General features: G+C 47.7%; 1 protein-coding gene across 1 annotated transcript; it reads right to left on the minus strand.

Annotated features, from left to right (window-relative positions):
* Positions 1-11,765: 11,765 nt before the first annotated feature.
* LOC118078057 (kunitz-type serine protease inhibitor 28-like) lies at positions 11,766-17,620 on the minus strand. Its single transcript, XM_035101783.2, has 4 exons — positions 17,495-17,620; positions 15,287-15,439; positions 14,221-14,388; positions 11,766-12,248 (listed from the first exon to the last, which is right to left on the minus strand). Exons 1-4 carry the CDS (start codon positions 17,571-17,573, stop codon positions 12,238-12,240), a joined length of 411 nt encoding a protein of 136 aa, XP_034957674.1. The 5' UTR covers positions 17,574-17,620; the 3' UTR covers positions 11,766-12,237.
* Positions 17,621-22,916: the final 5,296 nt, after the last annotated feature.

The raw sequence follows: 22,916 nt of genomic DNA on the forward strand, positions 1-22,916 counted from the left end.
ACCCCAACCCCCAACCCCTCCAGGTTTCTGAGCTTGGGACTTTCTGTATGGAAATATAGTCAATTGACCCATCAAATAGTCAGGTGTGGACAGCTGACTAAAGCGTCAGATAAAAGCGACTCAAGGTTGCAGATATGTCACCTGTTACCTGACAAACCCTCCTCCTGCATCTAAAGAGGAATGTCCAGCTGAAACAGCCCCCTCGGGCACAGAGAGGACACCACAGCTGTGATTGGGGGTCCCTTCCAACTCTGCAATTCTATTATTGTGAGGGACAGGGACTACAGACAGCCCCCACCCATCCTGAGAAGCAGTTCTTCCCCGAGTACCAGCTGCAGCGGAGAGGGAGAAGAGTCCAGCGGGGAAGCAGGAAGTAGAGGACATGGCTCTAGCAGGGTCGCAGAGCCCCTGCTCCGCTTGGGAGAGGAAGGAAGGGAGAGGGAAAAGGGGAGGAGGGAAAGCACGGAAAGAAGACCTTTCCCTCCGGTTCCGGAATTGCGCAGAAAGAAACGAGGGAGGAGATTTGGGATTCCCAGATGTTGGAAGAAAACGCGGGAATCCCCATTCCAGGGTTCTGACCCAGACTGAGAACATGCATCCTGTACAGCTCTAGCACTGTAAATAGTTTGCACACAATAAAAGCATGAAAAGGCAACGGTTTGGAGAGTCGTTACTCTAGAGTAGCCGCAACGTGCCCTCTCTGACAATTATTCTATGACCCTTGGAGGGACTTGCTGAAATCATGACATTTGTGCATGGCATTTGTGATCTTTCTTTACTGTGCTCTAGGGGTTATGGGACTTCTAATTAGTGCTGCTTTATTTCTCGGTTTCACTAGTCATTGCTCCACATGCTATATACCTATCCAAACTAAACTTTGAAAATGTCAACAACAAGAACAACAGAATCGAAGGGAGGAGGCAAATATACTCAGAAGAGCCAGCACAGCCCCCCTCCTGAGACGTCTGGATTGAACTGAAGGCACCTGTAGGGAGACATGAAATTCCTGCATTGCAGGGGGTTGGACTAGATGACCCTCTGGATCCCTTCCAACTCTACCATTCTATGGTTCTATGTCTTCTCTTGCCCCCTGCTGCCCAGAGACAAAACTGCAGGCAGGACTGAACAATGAAACTCGGGTTGAGCTGTGTGGGAAGAGGAAGGAGATGGGAGGGATGGCCAAAATCTATATACCGGTACTCTGTGGTTGCGAGTCATAGAATAATAGGATTGTTGGGTTGGAAAGGCCCCCGAGACTTCTGCCATTAGACACCTCACAGCACTCCAACAGCAATGGCTCCTGGACCTGAGATATTTTGCCATGAAGGAGAAAGAAACTCTACTTCTTGCATCAGAATCCATCTGGAAATGTCATGGATTAATTTCCTTGATGGAATATTGGATTGAATTTTACGGCATGTTATGCAGTAAAAGAAAATACGATGGAAATGGCCCACGGATGGTATTTAACACCCACCAGATTGGTGAAAATGTCTAAAAAAGAAAGAGGTATATGTTAGAAGTGTAATGAAATTTGGGGGGGGGGGTCTTTTATCCACATGTGGTGGTCCTGTAAAATAATTAAGGAATATTGGGAAACTATATAGAATGAATGGTAAAAGATACTTTAAAAAAACTTCCCCCAAAACTCCTGAGATTTTCCTCTGGGGGATGGTAACAACAGAGGTCCCCCAAAAAAACCCAAAAGAGTTTATCACTACACGGCACCACAATTAGAACCTTACTGGCACAAAGGTGGAGAAGAAGTCTAGTCCCCACTCAGGAAGAGCGGCAGTATAAAATGTTCGGATATGCTGAAGTGGCTGGTCTGAGGAACAGGGAGGAGAAAACAAAGATAAGGCATATAAGGAGAAATGGAGAGTGCTTATTGACTATTTCAAGAACCAGTATGGACAAATACATGCTAAGCAGGTCTTGTGTAAATCCAGCAGAGTTGAAATAGATGGAATATTTAAGATATAAGAAACAGGATGATTTTAAAGATGTGGATTACGCAGAGTAGTAGAAAAGCAAAAGGAACCAGGAAAAGACTGGAAGGGAAGTCATGTGGTATATGAAAACCTGCTGTATTTGGTAAGAAGTTATAAGTGGGGTAGGGGAAGGGGGGAGGGGGTTAAATCATAGAATCATAGAGTTGGAAGAGGCCACAAGGGCCATCCAGTCAAACCCCCTGCCAAGCAGGAAACACCATCAAAACATTTTTGACATACGGCTGTCAAGCCTCTGCTTAAAGACCTCCAAAGAAGGAGACTCCACCACACTCACACTCCTTGGTAGCAAATTCCACTGCCGAACAGCTCTTACCGTCAGGATGTTCTTCCTAATGTTTAGGTGGAATCTTCTTTCTTGTAGTTTGAATCCATTGCTCCATGTCCGCTTCTCTGGAGCAGCAGAAAACAACCTTTCTCCCTCCTCTATATGACACCCCTTTATATATTTGAACATGGCTATCATATCACCCCTTAACCTTCTCTTCTCCAGGCTAAACATACCCAGCTCCCTAAGCCGTTCCTCATAAGGCATCGTTTCCAGGCCTTTGACCATTTTGGTTGCCCTCCTCTGGACACGTTCCAGCTTGTCAGTATCCTTCTTGAACTGTGGTGCCCAGAACTGGACACAGTACTCCAGGTGAGGTCTGACCAGAGCAGAATGTTGTTGTTTAGTCGTTTAGTCGTGTCCGACTCTTCGTGACCCCATGGACCATAGCACGCCAGGCACTCCTGTCTCGCACTGCCTCCCGCAGTTTGGTCAAACTCATGTTCGTAGCTTCGAGAACACTGTCCAACCATCTTGTCCTCTGTCGTCCCCTTCTCCTAGTGCCCTCAATCTTTCCCAACATCAGGGTCTTTTCCAAGGATTCTTCTCTTCTCATGAGGTGGCCAAAGTATTGGAGCCTCAGCTTCACGATCCGTCCTTCCAGGGAGCACTCAGGGCTGATTTCCTTAAGAATGGATAGGTTTGATCTTCTTGCAGTCCATGGGACTCTCAAGAGTCTCCTCCAGCACCATAATTCAAAAGCATCAATTCTTCGGCGATCAGCCTTCTTTATGGTCCAACTCTCACTTCCATACATCACTACTGGGAAAACCATAGCTTTAACTATACGGACCTTTGTCGGCAAGGTGATGTCTCTGCTTTTTAAGATGCTGTCTAGGTTTGTCATTGCTTTTCTCCCAAGAAGCAGGCGTCTTTTAATTTCGTGACTGCTGTCACCATCTGCAGTGATCAAGGAGCCTAAGAAAGTAAAATCTCTCACTGCCTCCATTTCTTCCCCTTCTATTTGCCAGGAGGTGATGGGACCAGTGGCCATGATCTTGGTTTTTTTGATGTTGAGCTTCAGACCATATTTTGCGCTCTCCTCTTTCACCCTCATTAAAAGGTTCTTTAATTCCTCCTCGCTTTCTGCCATCAAGGTTGTGTCATCTGCATATCTGAGGTTGTTGATATTTCTTCCAGCAATCTTAATTCCGGCTTGGGATTCATCTAGTCCAGCCTTTCGCATGATGAATTCTGCATATAAGTTAAATAAGCAGGGAGACAATATACAACCTTGTCGTACTCCTTTCCCAATTTTGAACCAATCAGTTGTTCCATATCCAGTTCTAACTGTAGCTTCTTGTCCCACATAGAGATTTCTCAGGAGACAGATGAGGTGATCAGGCACTCCCATTTCTTTAAGAACTTGCCATAGTTTGCTGTGGTCGACACAGTCAAAGGCTTTTGCATAGTCAATGAAGCAGAAGTAGACGTTTTTCTGGAACTCTCTGGCTTTCTCCATAATCCAGCGCATGTTTGCTATTTGGTCTCTGGTTCCTCTGCCCCTTCGAAATCCAGCTTGCACTTCTGGGAGTTCTCGGTCCACATACTGCCTAAGCCTGCCTTGTAGAATTTTAAGCATAACCTTGCTAGCGTGTGAAATGAGCGCAATTGTGCGGTAGTTGGAGCATTCTTTGGCACTGCCCTTCTTTGGAATCGGGATGTAGACTGATCTTCTCCAATCCTCTGGCCATTGCTGAGTTTTCCAAACTTGCTGGCATATTGGGTGTAGCACCTTAACAGCATCATCTTTTAAAATTTTAAACAGTTCAGCTGGAATATCATCACTTCCACTGGCCTTCTTATTAGCAATGCTTTCTAAGGCCCATTTGACTTCACTCTCCAAGATGTCTGGCTCAAGGCCAGCAACCACACTACCTGAGGTGTACGAGACCTCCATATCTTTCTGGTATAATTCCTCTGTGTATTCTTGCCACCTCTTCTTGATGTCTTCTGCTTCTGTTAGGTCCTTACCACTTTTGTCCTTGATTATGGTAATCTTTGTACGAAATGTTCCTTTCATATCTCCAATTTTCTTGAACAGATCTCTGGTTTTCCCCATTCTATTGTTTTCCTCTATTTCTTTGCATTGCTCATTTAAGAAGACCCTCTTGTCTCTCCTTGCTGTTTTTTTGGAAATCTGCATTCAGTTTCCTGTATCTTTCCCTATCTCCCTTGCATTTTGCTTGCCTCCTCTCCTCCGCTATTTGTATGGCCTCGTTGGACAGCCATTTTGCTTTCTTGCATTTCCTTTTCCTTGGGATGGTTTTCATTGCTGCCTCCTGTATAATGTTACGAGCCTCCATCCATAGTTCTTCAGGCACTCTGTCCACCAAATCTAAATCCTTAAACCTGTTCCTCACTTCCACTGTGTATTCATAAGGGATTTGATTCAGATTGTATCTTACTGGCCCAGTGGTTTTTCCTACTTTCTTCAGTTTAAGCTGGAATTTTGCTATAAGAAGCTCATGATCTGAGTTACAGTCAGCTCCAGGTCTTGTTTTTGCTGACTGTATAGAGCTTCTCCATCTTTGGCTGCAGAGAATATAATCAATCTGATTTCGATGCTGTCCATTTGGTGATATCCATGTGTAGAGTCGTCTCTTGTGTTGTTGGAATAGAGTGTTTGTGATGACCAGCTTGTTCTCTTGACAGAACTCTATTAGCCTTTGCCCTGCTTCATTTTGAACTCCAAGGCCAAACTTGCCAGTTGTTCCTTTTATCTCTTGATTCCCTACTTTAGCATTCCAGTCCCCTGTAATGAGAAGAACATCCTTCTTTGGTGTCATTTCTAGAAGGTGTTGTAGGTCTTCATAGAATTGGTCAATTTCATTTTCTTCAGCACCGGTAGTTGGTGCATAAACTTGGATTACTGTGATGTTAAAAGGTCTGCCTTGGATTCGTATCGAGATCATTCTGTCATTTTTGAGATTGCATCCCATTACAGCTTTTGCCACTCTTTTGTTGACTATGAGGGCCACTCCATTTCTGCTACAGGATTCTTGCCCACAGTAGTAGATATGATAGTCATCCGAACTGAATTCGCCCATTCCCTTCCATTTTAGTTCACTGATGCACAGGATGTCGATATTTATTCTTGTCATCTCATTTTTGACCACATCCGGCTTACCTCCACTCATGGTTCTTACATTCCAGGTTCCTATGCAATATTTTTCTTTACAGCATCGGACTTTCCTTTCGCTTCCAGGCATATCCGCAACTGAGCGTCCTTTCGGCTTTGGCCCAGCCGCTTCATCAGCTCTGAATCTACTTGTACTTGTCCTCCGCTCTTCCTCAGTAGCATGTTGGACGCCTTCCGACCTGAGGGGCTCATCTTCCAGCGTCATAACTTTTATATGCCTGTTGTCTTTGTCCATGGAGTTTTCTTGGCAGGGATACTGGAGTGGCTTGCCAGTTCCTTCTCCAGGTGGATCACGTTTAGTCAAAACTCTCCACTATGACCTGTCCATCTTGGGTGGCCCTGCATGGCATAGCTCATAGCTTCTCTGAGTTATTCAAGCCCCTTCGCCACGACAAGACATTGATCCATGAAGGGGCCAGAGCAGAATACAGTGGTACTATTACTTCCCTTGATCTAGATGCTATACTCCTATTGATGCAGCCCAGAATTGCACTGGCTTTTTTAGCTGCTGCATCACACTGTTGACTCATGTCAAGTTTGTGGTCCAGCAAGACTCCTAGATCCTTTTCACATGTACTGCTCTCAAGCCAGGTGTCTCCCATCCTGTATTTGTGCCTTTCATATTTTTTTTTGCCAAAGTGTAGTACTTTACATTTCTCATTGTTAAAATCCATCTTGTTTGCTTTGGCCCAGTTGTCTAATCTGTTAAGGTCATTTTGAAGTGTGATCCTGTCCTCTGGGGTATTAGCCACCCCTCCCAATTTGGTGTCGTCTGCAAACTTGCTCAGGATGTCCTCAAGCCCATCATCCAAGTCATTGATAAAGATGTTGAATAAGACTGGGCCCAAGACAGAACCCTGTGGCACCCCACTAGTCTCTTCTCTCCAAAACGAAGAGCTCTCTGTTCCTGTTTTTGAAAATGCAGATTATATACAGTATATGAAAGTTCTGTATCTTCCTTGCTTCTTACTGCATGCATACAGCCCAGGCAAACATGGTGAACAGGCTGCTTAACTGGTGATTTCTTGAAAGGGTTTCCTGCCCACCCTCTAACTGCCTGTTTCCTGAGCCTCTTTTCCTCATTCTTTTCATGCCTCTGTATTTTTAATGGCTAGCTAGACCCCTTCCGTCCTCTTTCGTCTTATTAGATGGCCGTTTCTATAGCCAATTCATAACAAGAACCCCACCAGGCTTGTTTTAGGTCAGGTTGAACACTTGTAACCTGTTGGTTGGTGATAAATGGACCATGCTCCTTATTTAGGTGGGACCTTTTCATCTCCCACCTGCTTCGAACCCTGGAGCTGTTTGTCCTCCAATTAAAATGCTGCCTTGGTGGGATGTCCTGGTACACTTGGTGTTCTCTCTGGGACTCCTTGATCACTGGAGCTCAAATGAAGGCTTCCTCGGTGCTATATGTCCTTAAACAACCAAGCTCATCATCAGATGACTCTTCTCCCACCCAAATCTTCCCTCCCAGCTTCAGTCCTGGCCTCGGCATCTTCAGCTGTAGCTGGAAGAGAAGAGGGGGACAGGGTTGACTTCAGCCCAGCTCATCTTCGCAGCATCCAACTTATCTCCAAAGAGCACAAGGAGATTTGAGCTCCTCATTCTTCTCCTTCTGCAGCTCCTCATTCTTCTCTGGGCCAACCTGGTCTCTGCAGGTAAGAATCGTTGTGGAAGAAGCCTTGTAGACTTCTGGCATTGGCAGGGACCCCCAAGGGTCATCTTCAGCGGGAAAAATGTGGCTTGCAGGTAATGCTTTCAGCTGTGTGGGTGCTTGATTTCCCTCAAACAGAACGCAAGGGGGAAAGGTCCACTGCGAAGCAACTCGGGTCACAGTCTGGATCAGAAGTCCTGGAGATTGAGAGCCTCCTCCAAGCATCATGATGAGGTCCAAGGACATCCTCTTCCTGCTTCCAACATTCGTTGCCCTCTGGGTCAAGCTGCCTATGGTGTCTGCAGACCTGGGTGAGTCCAGGGCGTGGGGTCCTGTGGGGATTGTTCTTTGATTCCCTGCCTCCCCATTTATTATTATTATTATTATTATTATTATTATTATTATTAAACAGTTCTCAGCAACAGAAAGTTCTTCCTAAGGTTGAGTCTGAATTTCTTTTCTTGGGATTTGAACCCAGTGGTTTGGGTCTTCTCCTCTGGAGCAGCAGAAAGCAAGCTTGCTCCATCTTTCCTGGGAGAGTCCTTCAAGCAGAGGCTTGACAGGCATATGTCAAGAATGCTTTGATTGTGTTTCCTGCTTGGCAGGGGGTTGGACTGGATGGCCCTTGTGGTCTCTTCCAACTCTAGGATTCTATGATTCGTCTCCTAAGCAGATCCAACTCATCGAGCCCTTTCCAGAGCCTTTATCACCTCCTAGGTGGTCTCTCTCTCTCTCTTTGAACTCTCGGCTTTCCAGGCTTCTCCGCCTTCCCCTCCCATTCCTGTTTTCTCTCTGCCCCCACCAGGTATCTGCATCATACCTCCGGACGAAGGACTCTGCTTTATCCTCCAAGAGCGCTGGTACTTCAACTATGAAAAAAAGCATTGCCTGCCCTTCAACTGGGGGGGATGCAAAGGGAACGAGAACAACTTTGAGAGTCGAAAATTATGTGAAGCTGCCTGCAGCAAATATGGTAAGCCCCCGGAGAAGCCCCCATCCCGCAGAGAGGGTTATTTGGTCATCACATTCCACAGAATCATAGAATCGTAGAGCTGGAAGGGACCCCCAAGGGTCATCTAGTCCAACCCTCCGCAATACAGAATTATTTTCTTCCAAGGAGCTCAAGGTGGCCCATGTGGTTCTCCACACAACAACCCTGCAAGGTAGGTTATGCTGAGAGGTAGCGACTGGCCCCACAGGCCACCCAGGGAGCTTCCTGGTTGCGTGGGGGTTCGAACCCTGGACGGCGGAGGGCATGTGTGCTGTGTCCCCTTGGTGGTGGGACTCGCCCTTCTGATAGGAAATGCTCTGCGGGGGGGAGGACAAAAGGGGGGGCGAGAAGCGTCCGTTGGTGGGGGAGTGGGAAATGTCCCTGTCTTCATCTGAGGGACGTTGGAGGGAATGCTCCAGGGCTTTTCTGAAGAAGAAGAAGAAGAAGAAGAAGAAGAAGAAGAAGAAGAAGAAGAAGAAGAAGAAGAAGAAGAAGAAGAAGAAGAAGAAGAAGAAGAAGAAGAAGAAGAAAGCAATAAAACATCAAACATAAAAAGCAGAAGAAGGCCCCGCCCACCTGACAGGGTTGCCCCAGACACTCTGGGCCACTTCCAACATACCGTATTGGCCCAAATATAAGCTGTACCGGAATACCCAAATGTAAGCCGCTCCCTTAAAATTCCGCAGGTACTCACACCCCTTCTGTTTTACCGTAGGTCTGTTTCAGCAGCAATATATTAAAAGCCTATTTTTGAAAGGTAGCAAATTTAAGCCGCACTTTAACTTTTCACGGTCAGAAAAGTTTGGGGGAAACACTGAGGCTTATACTCAGGCCAATATGGTATGAAAAATGTAAAATCCCTATACAGGGCTGCCAGCAAATGTCTTCTAAAGGTTGCATAGTTACTTATCTCCTTGGCTGGGGGGGGGGGGTGTCGGATAACTCCCTACCCTCCAGCATTTCTCTGAAGAAAATAGGGATGTCCTAAGGAAAAGAGGACGCTGGGTTAAACCACAGAGCCTAGGGCTTGCCGATCAGAAGGTCGGCGGTTCGAATCCCTGTGACGGGGTGAGCTCCCATTGCTCGGTCCGAGCTCCTGCCAACCTAGCAGTTCGAAAGCACATCAAAGTGCAAGTAGATAAATAGGTACCACTCTGGCGGGAAGGTAAAGGACATTTCCATTTGCTGCTCTGGTTCACCACATGCCGGCCACATGACCTGGAAGCTGTACGCCGGCTCCCTCAGCCAATAACGCGAGATGAGCGCCGCAACCCCAGAGTCGGTCACGACTGGACCAAATGGTCAGGGGTCCCTTTGCCCTTTACCTTTAAGGAAAAGAGGGGCATTCCAGGATCAAATCAGAAACTGGGCTGGCTTCTGTAAATCTGGGACTGTCCCTGGAAAATAGGGACACTTGGAGGGTCTGAATGTGCAGTCTGCTCCTGGAGGAGAGCCGGAGGGTGGGGCTTGTTGCCCATTCTGGGTAAAGACTAAAATTATCAGTCTTGCTGAAGACCAACCAGCAGGACTTCTGCAGGGTTTAGTCCTGTCTTTCTAACCTAAACTGCTTTGAAGGGTCTTTTTTTATTAAAAAAAATGAAATTTAAATTAATAAATAAATATATCGCCAAGGATCTCCTCCACCCAATCCTCTCCTGACTCTGACTGAGAGAAGTAAAGCCTTTAGTCAGGATGAGTCTCGTGAGGCTGACGCTTGCCTCCTCTCCTCCCCACAGCCTAACAAGGATGCTGGAAAAGACAAGATTCCTCTGAGCGCCAGCTGAGAAACAGTTGAGAATAGGGTCAAGACTCTGCACCAGGCAGCATCTCCTGCTGGGGATTCGCTTTGTGTGTCTCCTCTCCAAATAAATGGAACCTGACTTTCCTTAGCAGGAGTCCTGAATTCTGGGTGAAATGGTATTCTTATCAGCATACGTGCAAGGGAATGTATCTTCCAAGCAAACTTCCCTGCAGAGGGAAGTTTGCATACAGGGGGAATAAAATCTGTTTAATTCAAATGCTCCACATTTGGTATGTGTTACACCTCCGTTGATGATCTTTCAAATCTTGAAATGGTATGGGGAAATGATTATTCATTGTGTTGTTAACAGGAAACATAACCGGCTAAACAAATGAAGCAAAAGGCTTCATATTAATCAGTTTGAAACCAAGTTAAAAATGGTATATACTGGGATACAATTTGGGCTTTACGAGAGAACAGGATGCTGCGCTAGACGGGCTGTTGGCCTGATCCAGCAGCCTCTTCTTATCCTCTTATGAGCTGCAGTCCAGCACATCTGGAGGGCAGAAGGTGGCTCTGGAGAAACAGGGCTCTCCTCTCCAGGCAAGGGCTGCCTGGCTGACATCGAGGTTTTCCCCAGCCATGCTGGAAATCTTAAACTCCTGCAGCGTCAAAGCCTTTCTCAGAAGAGCAGTTCGGCTTGTGGGTGGCCTAGAGCTGGAAACCTGCATGTATTTTTGATCCAAAGATCAAAACAAGATCAGGATGTGTCGAGAGAGAGAGAAGTGAAGGCAAAATGTCCTGCCAGACTCCTACCCGTCTCATCTTGATGCAAAAGAGGCTTCTCCCCCCCCCCCCTTTGTGTAGGCAGGATAATATGACCACTGAAATTTCCAGAAGCTGCAGGGTGCATGGCAGAGCACCCTAGCAGGGGTGAGTTTTGGGCTCGGTGCAGCCAAAGACAGGGACCTCAGGGGCAGAGGCAGGTGCCCCTCTGTGGGGAAGGAGGGGCCACCACTGAGAAGGTCCTCTCTCCTGTGGCCACCACCCTCAGCCTCTGAGGGCAGAGGACCTACCTAGAGGGCCTCCTCTGCTGCTCTCAGCTCCCAAGAGGCTCTGTGTGGAAGGAGGTGCTTTAGCCATTCAGCCTGGGAATCTGGGGGGATCACAGAGCGCTCACAGTGATTCTGCGGGGTTTGGGTTTGGCCCACCGCAGGGAATTTATTTCCGCTCAATGCAATCTTGGGCAATATTCCTGGAGACACATGCCATTGCCAGGCGAGGTCAGTGGCCAAAGGTGGGCAGAGCCACTGCACCTTTGTACCGTGGGTCGCTTTCCGGCCACGCAAAAGTGGTTCCTCTGTTCACCCCCCCTCTCCGCCTCTATCTGGGCAAGCAAGGGGCATCCTCAGACTAACCCCAGCCAGGGGGAGGCCCTCGAGGAAGGAGTGGAGCCATGGCAGAGTGAGAGTGGCCTCTGGAGCGGGTACCTGGGGGGCTAGTTTATCTGCAAGGCTGCCGTACCCAAGAGGTGCCCACTCAATCGCTTCCATCTGCAGAACCGGCACAGTTCCACCTGCCACATAATACCTTTTAGCATGGCGGCGCCTACCTGCATTCAAGGTCTTCCTTTCAGCGCCTGCTAAAAGCATTTTTGTTTAGACCAGCCCACCCAGATGTGAGTTTTAATCTTGACGTGAGTTTAAACACAATGTGAGTTTTAATCTCATTTTAGTTTATTCTCATTTTTGTTACCTTCCCCCCCCCCAAAAAAAACACCCGCTTTGAAGTTTGTTAACAATCAAGCAGTATATACATTTTACAGAATAATAAGAAATTTGGGGGAGGTTGGGAGGGTTGCATTTCCTCCCCCCCCCCCCGCCCAGACTAACCAACTGTGCCTCCCATCTTTCTATCCCAGGCTGGGCACCAAAACCAGCCCCTCAGCTCACACCCCTCAGCATAGGAGGCAGGCAAGAAGGCAGGGCTGAGCATGTTTACTCCAAAGTAAGCCCCACTGGGTACAATGGGAGCCACTCCCTAGTAAAGGTATTTGGGATCGCATCCTTTCTTCACACAGCTGATGGCCAAGAAGGGTCCAGGGTGTGGGAGAAGAACAGAATAGCATGGGGGGGGAGCCCCTCACAGGAGACAGTGAGCCAGCCAGTCAATTGAATAAATTTATTGTTTTGTATTACCCAGCATGCTCCAGGAGCCTGTCAGCCCCCCCCCAGGCTCCCAGGGGCCACAGAGGGGTGGGAGAATGGGGGTCAAGAAGGAGGGAGGAAGGAGCCCAGCAGGAGGGCTCTGTGGGTGCTGCTCCATCTTCTTCTCCACAGGGCAGACCCTCACCTGCTCCCTCCATTGCTCTAGGGCGCACCTGAAACAGGAAGACAAGCAGATCAGGAGAGGCAGCTCCTTGAGATTTCCACGGATCTTTCTTTTCATCTCCTAGGCAGAGCCCACCTTCCCTGCAGTAGGAAGCCACCTAGCGGTGTGGGATTGTAGGTAGGAGATTGGTAAAGTGTGTGAGTGGAGCCAAGAGCAGGCTGGAAGAGGAAGGCGGAGAGAGACAGGCTTGCTCTGGGCTGGATCAAAAGCGGAGACTAATGGAGAAGCAAGATCCCTTGGGGTAATAATAATAATAATAATAATAATAATAATAATAATAATAATAATTTATTTATGCCCCACCCATCTGGCTGGGTTTCCCAAGCCACTCTGGGCAGGAAGAAGAAGAAAGCAATAAAACATCAAACATAAAAACTTCCCCAAACAGGTCTGCCTTCAGGTGTCTTCTAAAAGTCAGATAGTTGTTTATTTCCTTGACATCTGATGGCAGCCACCACCGAGAAGGCCCTCTGCCTGGTTCCCTGTAACCTCACTTCTCGCAGGGAGGGAACCGCCAGAAAGCCCTCGGTGCTGGACCTCAGTGTCTGGGCTGAATGATGGAGGTGGAGACGGTCCTTCAGGAATACTGGGCCAAGGCCGTTTAGGGCTTCAAAGGTCAGCACCAACACTTTGAATTGTGCTCGGAAACGTACTGGGAGCCAATGCAGGTCTTTCAGGACTGGTGTTTCACTCCCAGTCACCAGTCTGGCTACTGCATTCTGGATTAATTGCAGTTTCCAGGTCACTGGAGGTTTAGTTGTTGGGTTATTTGGTCATCACATTTCACAGAAACATTGAATCATGGAGCTGGAAGGGACCCCAAGGATCATCTAGTCTAACCCCCCTGCAATGCAGAATTATTTTCTTAGAAGTAGCTCAAGGTGGCCCATGTGGTTCTCCCCCTCATTTAATCCACACAACAACCTTGCAAGGTAGGCTGTGCTGAGAGGTAGTGACTGGCCCCACAGGCCACCCAGGGAGCTTCCTGGTTGCGTGGGGGTTCGAACCCTGGACGGCGGAGGGCATGTGTGCTGTGTCCCCTTGGTGGTGGGACTCGCCCTTCTCCTCCCTTGGAAGTTTTTAAGCAGAGGTTGGAGGGGGGCAAGGGCCCCCCAAACATGCTTTGAGTGAGAAACCTATAAAAAGCTCCAACTGAATGAGATATTGGGGTTCTGTTGAAATCTTTGGTTCATAATAGTTTCCTTTTGTTCATAAAAGACACACACCCCAGTTTCTGCTTGGTTGATGGAAATACCAAAGGTAAGGCTTTGGGGGTGTGGACTTCTGAAGAGTAAAATTATGGGAGTTTGGCCATGCCAGCTTACCAAGGGCAACTCCCCTTAGGTAGGCTTGCTATCTAGGTGAACCAAAATCTCAGACTGCAATTCTCCTTTTTTTGGTATGTAGGTTTGTCCCAGTATCCATGTAGGCTTCAAAACTTTAGAAACGAGGGACCCTAGAAGGGCTGGACATACGTCAAGTTGCAGGCTGGACATCCAGAAAGTTGTATCCAGTGAGTGTTCTGCCAGCTGCCCTCTGCAAATGTCTGCAGCGCTCTGATTGGATTTTATATGAATTCTTTGTCTGTAAACCCTATAAACGGTTCAGGGGGCAACACACACACATTCAGCCTTTGTGGAAGTGACCACGCTGAAGCAATTTACTGCAGTAAATACATTTTGGACTCTTTCTTCAACCCGACTCACGAGTAGTTAATAGTCCCTAGTGAGACAGCTGATTTGCCCTGCAACAGGATGCCCAGTTGGCCATCTATCAAAGATGCTTCAGTTGTGATTCTTGCATTGCAGGTGGACCAGATGATTCTCAAGGGTCCCTCCCCACTCTACTATTCTAGGATTTTATACTTGGGAATCCAGTCGGAGCCTCTTTACTGAACCCCCGCCCAAGGGGATTTTCTCCCCCAGGGTCCCCGCAAAGCCCAGAACTGGAGCCGTGCTTACCTTGACCCCCACAGACCCTCAGACACATTTCCAGGGAGTCGAACCGGTTCAGGTTGCCATGGCAGCCCCCGTAAATGAATTCCTCGCACTTCTTCTTACTCCAGTTGTAATAGTATTTCCGAAACAGAGCCTTGCAGGGACCTGTGACAGGAGGAAGTCTGCAGCGATCTGGAGGAAGAGGAAGAGGAGGCAGAGAAGTGCTGGGGGAGGGGAATATTTGTGGCACACAAACAGCAACACCGCTTGCCCCGCAGAGTTTCGTTCTGGGCAGCTGCCCACCCACAGCACAAGCCTGGGGTGCCACTTCCCCATACGGTCCCAGGGTAAGGGAAAGGTAAAGGGACCCCTGACCATTAGGTCCAGTCGTGACCGACTCTGGGGTTGCGCGCTCATCTCGCATTATTGGCCGAGGGAGCCGGTGTATAGCTTCCAGGTCATGTGGCCAGCATGTCAAAGCCGCTTCTGGCGAACCAGAGCAGCACACGGAAACGCCGTTTACCTTCCCGCCAGAGCGGTCCCTATTTATCTACTTGCACTTTGACGTGCTTTCGAACTGCTAGGTGGGCAGGAGCTGGGACCGAGGAACGGGAGCTCACCCCGTCGCGGGGATTCGAACCGCCGACCTTCTGATCAGCAAGCCCTAGGCTCAGTGGTTTAACCCACAGCGCCACCCACGTCCCAAGGTAGCTTACAGCAATTTAAAAACAGAACATTTAAAACAGGTTAAAATGTGTTTCAAAGCTTCGAAGCAGACCAACACATGCAAGCTCATCCCTGCTGCAAAGAGCAATTAATCAAATGCTGACAATTTTGACTTCCATTTGCAGGTCTTCTGGGACATTTTCACCATTTGGCTTTACACAATCTGGCATTTCCAGTTGCAGGCCATAGTCTTGCCTGGAGGGAGTCTGTATACATGAGCGTTCCTAGGAGATACCGTAATGACAGGTCGCAAGATGGCAATGACCCTCCCTGCTTTTCCAAAAGGGAAAGGGAAAAAAGACGTGCGTAGGAAACAGGCACAAAAGGAAGGAAGCACAGAACCCGGAAGTGAGGCCGTTCTTACTCATCTCAGGAGTCTGGCAGGTGTTGCCGCAGGACGAACCACAGCACTTCTTGCCTTTTGGGCATCCGGCATCCGCACTGCACTCCTTGCAGGAACCCCCACCAGAGGGGTCAGTATCAGGAACAGGGAGTTGCTGGCAATAGCCAGGTCGGTCTGGAAGGAAAGAAAGACAGGTGGGGTGCAGTAGGGACCAGGAGAGCCACTGGGGGAGAAGCAAGACATTGAAAGGAAGGCATAGCCAACCAGCTGCCCCAAAGGGAAGCCCGCAAGCAGGGTTCCAGCAAAACAGCCCTCAGCCCCATCTCGGTTAGTGGCCATCCCTGCCTCCTGAGGGAGGGAGTTCCATAGTTTAACTGTGTGAAGAAGGGCTTTCTTTTATCTGTCCTGGATCTTCCAACTGTCCACAAGTCGTGGGTTTTTAAGCAGAGGTTGGGTGGCCGTCTGTCACGGATGCTTTAGTGGAGATTCCTGCATTGCAGGAGGTTCAACTCGATGACTTCTGGAGTCCCTTTCAACTCTACACTTCTGTGATTCTTGGGAGAAAAACCTTTCTCTATCCTCATTCTCCATGCCGGGCATAATTTTGTAAATTTCCACCATGCTGCCTCTTTGCCTTTTCTCTAAACCAGGCACCCCCAAACTGCAGCCCTCCAGATGTTTTGGCCTACAACTCCCATGATCCCTAACTAACAGGACCAGTGGTCAGGGATGATGGGAATTGTAGTCCAAAACATCTGGAGGGCCAAAGTTTGGGGATACCTGCTCTAAACTAGTAAGTCCTGAATGCTGGATCCTTTCCCCATAAGGGAATCCTTCCATCCCTTCCATCATTTTGGTTGCCCTTCTCTGAACCTTTGATGCAAAGGATCCTGGGGGATTGGGGGGGACACTGCCACAGCTGCTCTGGGGTTCATAAGTTATCTTTGATTGGCAAAACATCAGGGGTTTCCTGATGATCCATGGCTGTCTGGCTGGGAGCTGCAAGAAAGGATGGGAGAGGTTCTGGCAAGAGCAGCCTTGCAGGATGAGATCCAGGTGGGTCCACTTAGCCCAGCCTCCTGCTTCAAATGGCGATCGGCTGCCAGGAAGCTCCCAAGAAGGGCATGAAGTCTGGAGATGCTCCCTGCCAGCCACCTGCCCCACAGAAACTAGCCATCAAAAGGTGAAAGAAACATTGCCACCCAACCTCACCCCGCCCACCATTCCCCCCTCCACCTCTTTCCCCCTTTCCTTCCGAAGGGAACACTAATGTCTCAACAAATGAAACTGATCCGTAGAAAATGTCGCTTGCAAAAAGACATTGCACATACTTTTGTAAACCAAGAAATCTTTAATAAAAATACATTTAAAAATAAAATAAAATAGCAGCAGAATTGTTTTTGACCGGATATTATAATTTCTGTTAAAACCATATATGACCTAAATTTTAAAAAAATCAAACCACTTGCTTTTTCTTAATCATAGTGCTTTGCTTTGTTCAATGCAAGAAAAAGTTAGATGAGACAGTGTGAGATATATATGTATGTGTGTTCTCTGCAAACTGTTCAAATAAATTACCGTTTCATTAAAAAGAGAAATAAAAAAAATCCTTCAGTAGCACCTTAAAGACCAACTAAGTTTTTTTTTTGGTATAAGCTTTCGTGTGCATGCACACAAAAGCTTATACCAAAATAAAAACTTAGTTGGTCTTTAAGGTGCTACTGAAGGAATTTTTTTATTTTACTTCGACCCAGACCAACACGGCTACCTACCTGTAATTAAAAAGAGAGAAAAGGAACTAGCCTTCAAATGTATCTTCCTCTCTTTTTGAAAATCAGACAAATCTTTAAATGATATAGTGATTTCTAGAGGTTAGATGTTTCCTTATTATTATTATTATTATTATTAAAAAGAAGAAATGACTGTATTTTGAGTGGTGGATGGATAGATTAGTTCCATGTGTGTGTGAGGGAAAGCAAGAGTTGCGAGTCTGACTTAAAAAGCCAACTGGTAGGCCAAATAAACCAGCCAGTGAAGCTCTAGTTGGAGGGGACTGGAGAAGCCTAACATTTCAAATTCATGCCCCACTGGGAAGGCAAGGAATGGCCAGGCAGCAAGCCAAACAGGGATGGGAGGGAGCTGGGTTTGGTAGTCTTTCAGCCTTGGACCGGGAGGCCAGAGGGACCTCTCTTCCCAACCGCCCACCTGGCAGCAGCTCACGGGACTTACCTTGTGAGATGGTAGGTGGCAGGTCAGCTGAGAGAACCAGCAGCCCCAGAAGAAGGGTGAGGCCACCTCCTGAGAACATCGTAGTGTGAAGTGAGAGTGCCCAGAACTGAGTCAAGTCATCCTGGATATGTCTCCATCCCAAGCAGGGGAGGGGCGGTGGAAAAGACGCCCCGTCTAACCGTCTGCCAGCCCCTTTCTCTTGCGCAAGGGCATCCGTGCCAGCCAGGGAGGAGCTGTGAGCAGAAAGTGCAAGCCAGCTTCCTTCCCCTCTACGGTAAGCCAGGCTAGGATGCCTGGACACACAGGTCAGTGGTCAGGCAAGGGGAGCCGGGAGTGTTGGAACCTCTGTTGAAAACCCTCCACTGCAGGAGAGTCCAGCGCCTTCCGAGGGATTCCACCACTGTACAGCTCTTACCCTCAGAATCAGACTCTCCTCTGTTGTCTCACAGAAAACAAGCTTGCTTCGTCAGATATTTGAAGATGGCTATCATGTCACCTCTCGGTCTCCTGTTCTCCAGGCTAGACACACCAACTCCATCCACTGTTCCTCATAAGGCTCGGTTTCAAGGTCCTCTTGGTCGCCCTCCTCTGCACACCTTCCAACTTCCCCATATCCTTCTTTTTATGATTCTTTATTGTTGATTAAATTTGCATGCTGCCCTTCCGGGTGGTTTTCAAGGATAAAAACAAAACAAAACACCTGTAGTGCCCAGAAGTGGAGACAGCATTTCCCCCAGTCAGAGGCATTTCAGGCTCCCCAACGACCACCATTGAGAAGGAAACTAGAGTCTTTTCTCCCCAGTGCTGTGAAAGGGAGGGCCTTTTCCTACTCTGGAGAGTAGGACTTGAACCCATGGCTTCAAGTTACAAGAAAGGAGATTCTGATTAAACATCAGGAAGAACTTTCTGGCAGTAGGAGATGTTCAACCGTGGAACGGTCTCCCTCGGGAGGTGGTGGCCTCTCCTTCCTTGGAGGTTTTTAAGCAGAGCTTGGATGGCCAATCCATCTGTCAGGGATGCTTGAGCTGTGATTCCTACATTGCAGGGGGTTGGACTAGATGATCCTCTGGGTCTCTTCCAACTCTACAATTCTATGATTCAATATTCTTGTTATGTACTGAGCTGAATCCTAGAACAATAGGATCCAGAATGCAGCAGTCTGATTGGTCCGCACAGGGCCGGCGCCTCCATTTAGGCAAGCTAGGCCTTGGCCTAGGGTGCCGAAATGGAGGGGGCGCTGTCGAGCTTGCCTGCCGGCCGCCCGCACTACTGCCAGCGCCGGGAGCAACAAGGGAGCGGTGGCAGTGGCGGTGGCAGCACCCGTAGCTGAAGCCTTCAGCTATGGGCGCTGTTGCTGCCGATGCCGCCGCTCGCTCCCTGTCGCAGCCACTGAAGAGCTCACAGCGTCCCCGGCTCCATAGGCGGGAGGCGCACGAGCCGAAATGAGAGCTCAGCACCCTCCCGCCTATGGAGGGGACGCAGTGGCGTCATGACGCATGTGCCGGGGGGAGGCACCAGAAGGTGATTTAGCCTAGGGCGCAAAAGCCCTAGCACCGTGCCTGGGTCCGCAGGAGCCACCCAATCCAGCTCCAGGTGGAAGTGAATCAGCAACCTGATTGACCTGGAGGAGCAGCCAATCAGGCTGCTGGCAGAAGTCAATCCGCACCCTGATTGGCTTGCAGGAGCAGCCCTGAAGTAGCCAATCATGCAAGGCCCACGATGTAAATAATGTATATAAGCAGACGTTTTTGGGGGAAAGAGCGGTTCTTCTCTTCTTCCTCTATTGCTACTACAAGCTGAATAAGGAGCATGAAATTCACTCTCGACTCCGAGTATATTTCAATTCTATTATTCCTATGAGCCACAGTTATGGATAATATGTCCAGATTCCACAAAAGGGGTGGGGCAGGAACATGCACAGGGCATGGATGGCAAAGGGAATGGGGCAGAGAGAGCAGCTCAGGATTTGAAAAGCAGGAGCTAGTCAGTGGGAAGCAAAAAGAGATGCCAGTGCAGCCTTGGAGGGGGTTTCTGCTGGGATCTGCTCCAAAAACAAGGCCTTGGGATCCAGCAGGGCTTGCAGTGATCTGATGACCTGGACAAGCATATCTGATATTTCCCTTCCTTGTGCAGTCATAGCAAATTCCCCCCTCTTGTGAGTGCAAGCAGGAAAGAACCTGAAGTATGTAGGTCACACAGGCATGCAGACCCAGGGGGGAAGTTTAGCAACATCTTTTCATACTTTCCAGATACTTTGTCCATGCCCACTGCTCACCATCGCCTCCTAACTGGGCCACAATCGCTGCCACTAGCACAAAGGACAAGAAAATAGCCAAGGCAACAACATTTTTAAAAAACGGGATCCAGGGGGCATTCTGGAAATTACAGACTGGCTAGTTTAACAACTGTTCTAGAATGTGGAAAGTATTCTTAAAGACAAGATAACCAAGCATAAAGGTAAAGGTAAAGGGGCCCCTGCTGAAGCAGAGGCAGCCTGGCATCTGCAAGGACAAATCATGTCTCACAGTTACAGGTAGGTAGCCGTGTTGGTCTGAGTCAAAGCAAAATAAAAAAATTCCTTCAGTAGCACCTTAAAGACCAACTAAGTTTTTATTTTGGTATGAGCTTTCGTGTGCATGCACACTTCGTCAGATACACTGAAACAGAATCAACCAGACCCTTATTTATATTCAGAGGATGGGGGGTGGGGGTGGGAATGGGTGATGGGCTGATAGGAGTGGTGAATCTGTTGATGGCTGTTAACGACTGCCGATGACTGCAATTGGTCCTGCGGGGGGGGGGGGAAGCAAGGCACAAAAGAAAGCTAGATCATGCATAATGAGATAAGAATCCGATATCTCTGTTCATCCCAGGTGGCTCCGTGGTTTTAAGCTTGGTAATGAGTCCCAATTCAGCAATTTCTCTTTCTTGTCTGTTTCTGAAATTTTTCTGTAATAAAACAGCTGCTTTGAGATCCATAGCTGCCAAGTTTTCCCTTTTCTCGCGAGGAAGCCTATTCAGCATAATGGAATTTCCCTTAAAAAAAAGGGATAACTTGGCAGCTATGTTGAGATCTTGTATAGAATGTCCTGGGAGATTGAAGTGTTCTCCTACTGGTTTCTCTGTCTTGTGGTTCCTGATGTCAGATTTATGTCCATTTATCCTTTGGCGTAGGGTTTGGCCTGTTTGTCACAGTTCTCTGAGAGTGTCTACACGCAGATAGATAGTGGTGATCTGGTTGACAATGAACACTTAGAGTTTCAAATTTTGTTTGAAAAGCTACCTAACCCAAGATTTCTGAATAAGCTTAGCAATCGAGGAAAAAGAGGAGAGGTCATTTACTTTCTTGGTCTGGGTCCTCCCTTCTGGAGCCGCTGGAAACACATCTTCCGTATAACAGCCGCCCTTCAGATACTGGAAGGTTTTTATGATTCTACGAAATCCGGAGATCCCCTGTGCAATTGATGAAGCTATCCTGTTTGGATTTTCAAAGTATAGGGAATCTTTGGATTGAGGGAAGAGAAGCAGCTGAAGAAGAACATCGCACAGATAAGGGGGGGGGTAGTAAAGGAGGTGCTCACAACCCACAACAAGCCAAGGGAGAGATGTGCCCTAAATTAGTTTCTGGTACAGCAGGAGAAAGAGGAGGGTCTAAACAGGATCCTCCCTCAGGTGGGCACTTACATACATGTTTGGTGGCATTGCAAAAGAATTTTTAAAATTTGGAATGAATTTTATAAATAATTTTAAAAGATAGTTAAATATTCCTTTAAAAAAGATCCGGAAATATTCCTTTTGGAGTGAAGAAAAAGCAGGGAAGGATTGGATCTCCTTTAAAGAATATTTAAAGAAACAGGTGGAAAAAGCGAATTTTGTAGCAGAAATATGAAGGGTACAAAATCAACAAGTAATAGGAAATTATAGGAAAATAAGGTATGCAACTAGACAAGTAAATATAAAGCAGAATATAGGAGAGGTTGGAAGTCACATGTGGTGGAGGGGGGATAGGGATTTAATTTGGAAGAAGCATGCTTGAATTTATTTTGGGAAGGTAGATTTTGGTTTATTGTTAATTTGTGTTTATATTTTATTGTTAATTTGGTTTATTGTTAATTTGTGTTTATATTTTATATTTTGGTCATTTCTGGGGTTTTTTGTTTCATTTTTATTATTGTGTATGTTTTTAATGAATACATAAACTTTATATTTAAAACAAAAACAAAAAACAGGACCCTCCCTCTCCAGCCCTGTTTCTGAGCCCTGCACCCATGGTTCACACACTAAGTGTGTCATTTGCTCTGCAGACAAACATCCTGTCCCAGGGATGTCTCAGGTGTAATTGAGATGCATGAGATGCCTCATTCTGCAGACAGCCTCCATGTGCTCGTCATCATCTGGGCCTGGTCCAAGGGAAGAGTCTCACGGGAGCAGCACCGGAGGAGTCATCCTGCAGCAATGAGGAACAAGGGTTGGAGGAGGAGGAGGAGGAGGAGACTCAGACTTGGCAAATAGGCATCACATCAAGCAGACAGAGAAACTTCTGCCTTCCTAGTGGAACAATCACCATCCCCTCAGGCAGGGGACTGGGCTGGGCTGCACCTGACGGTCTTCCAGAAAAGCATTTCAAAAACAATATCAATCCAAACGTTGAGCATAAGGAGATGACCTTCCTTAACATAAGATCAGGCCAGTGGCTCATCTAATCCGCCACCCCCTTCTCACAGTAGCAAACCTGTGGGAAACCAGCAAGCAGGATTCAAGCACAAGGGCCTTCTTGCTCCCCCCAGTTTCCAGCAAAGGGTATGTGGAAGCAGGGTCGGATTGAGTTTGGATGAGGCCCTCAATTCCTGAAGGTAATGGGGCCCTTTCTATGTGTGTCAACAACAAATTGTCGCTGTTTTTTTGTGTTGAATAGATGCTAGATGGTCATTTGTGGACCTAGTAGGTATCTAAAGCCATTTGCACCTGTGGCCATGCAACCAGTCCATGCAGAATGGAGGCACCCTATATATAGAAAGGAGCAAAGCAGTGATATTTTAGGGAGCAGGCGGGGCCCATGACTTACATCATAGGAGCCTCACAGCACAAAACACTGTTGCTGTATGTAGGTTTTATTTTATTTGTTTTTATCTTATATTTTGGAAATGTACATCCAGGGTGTTTTTTCTTTAATTTTTTTGGAGGCCCCCAAGGGAGTGGGGCCCTAAGCTATAACTTGTTTAGCTTAGACATAAATCCGGCACTGTGTGGAAGCCTCGCTGCCTCTGACTATGGAGGCAGAGCAGAGCCATTCTGACTAGTAGCCATCGATAGCCCTCTCCTCCTCCATGAATTTGTCCTATCTTCTTTTAAACCCAAATAGGCTGGTGGCCCTCACTGCCTCCTGGGGGAGAGAGTTCCATAGGTTAACTGTATGAGCTGC

The sequence above is a fragment of the Zootoca vivipara genome, chromosome 7 (genome assembly GCF_963506605.1).
Source record: "Zootoca vivipara chromosome 7, rZooViv1.1, whole genome shotgun sequence".
NCBI classification, from domain to species: domain Eukaryota; kingdom Metazoa; phylum Chordata; class Lepidosauria; order Squamata; family Lacertidae; genus Zootoca; species Zootoca vivipara.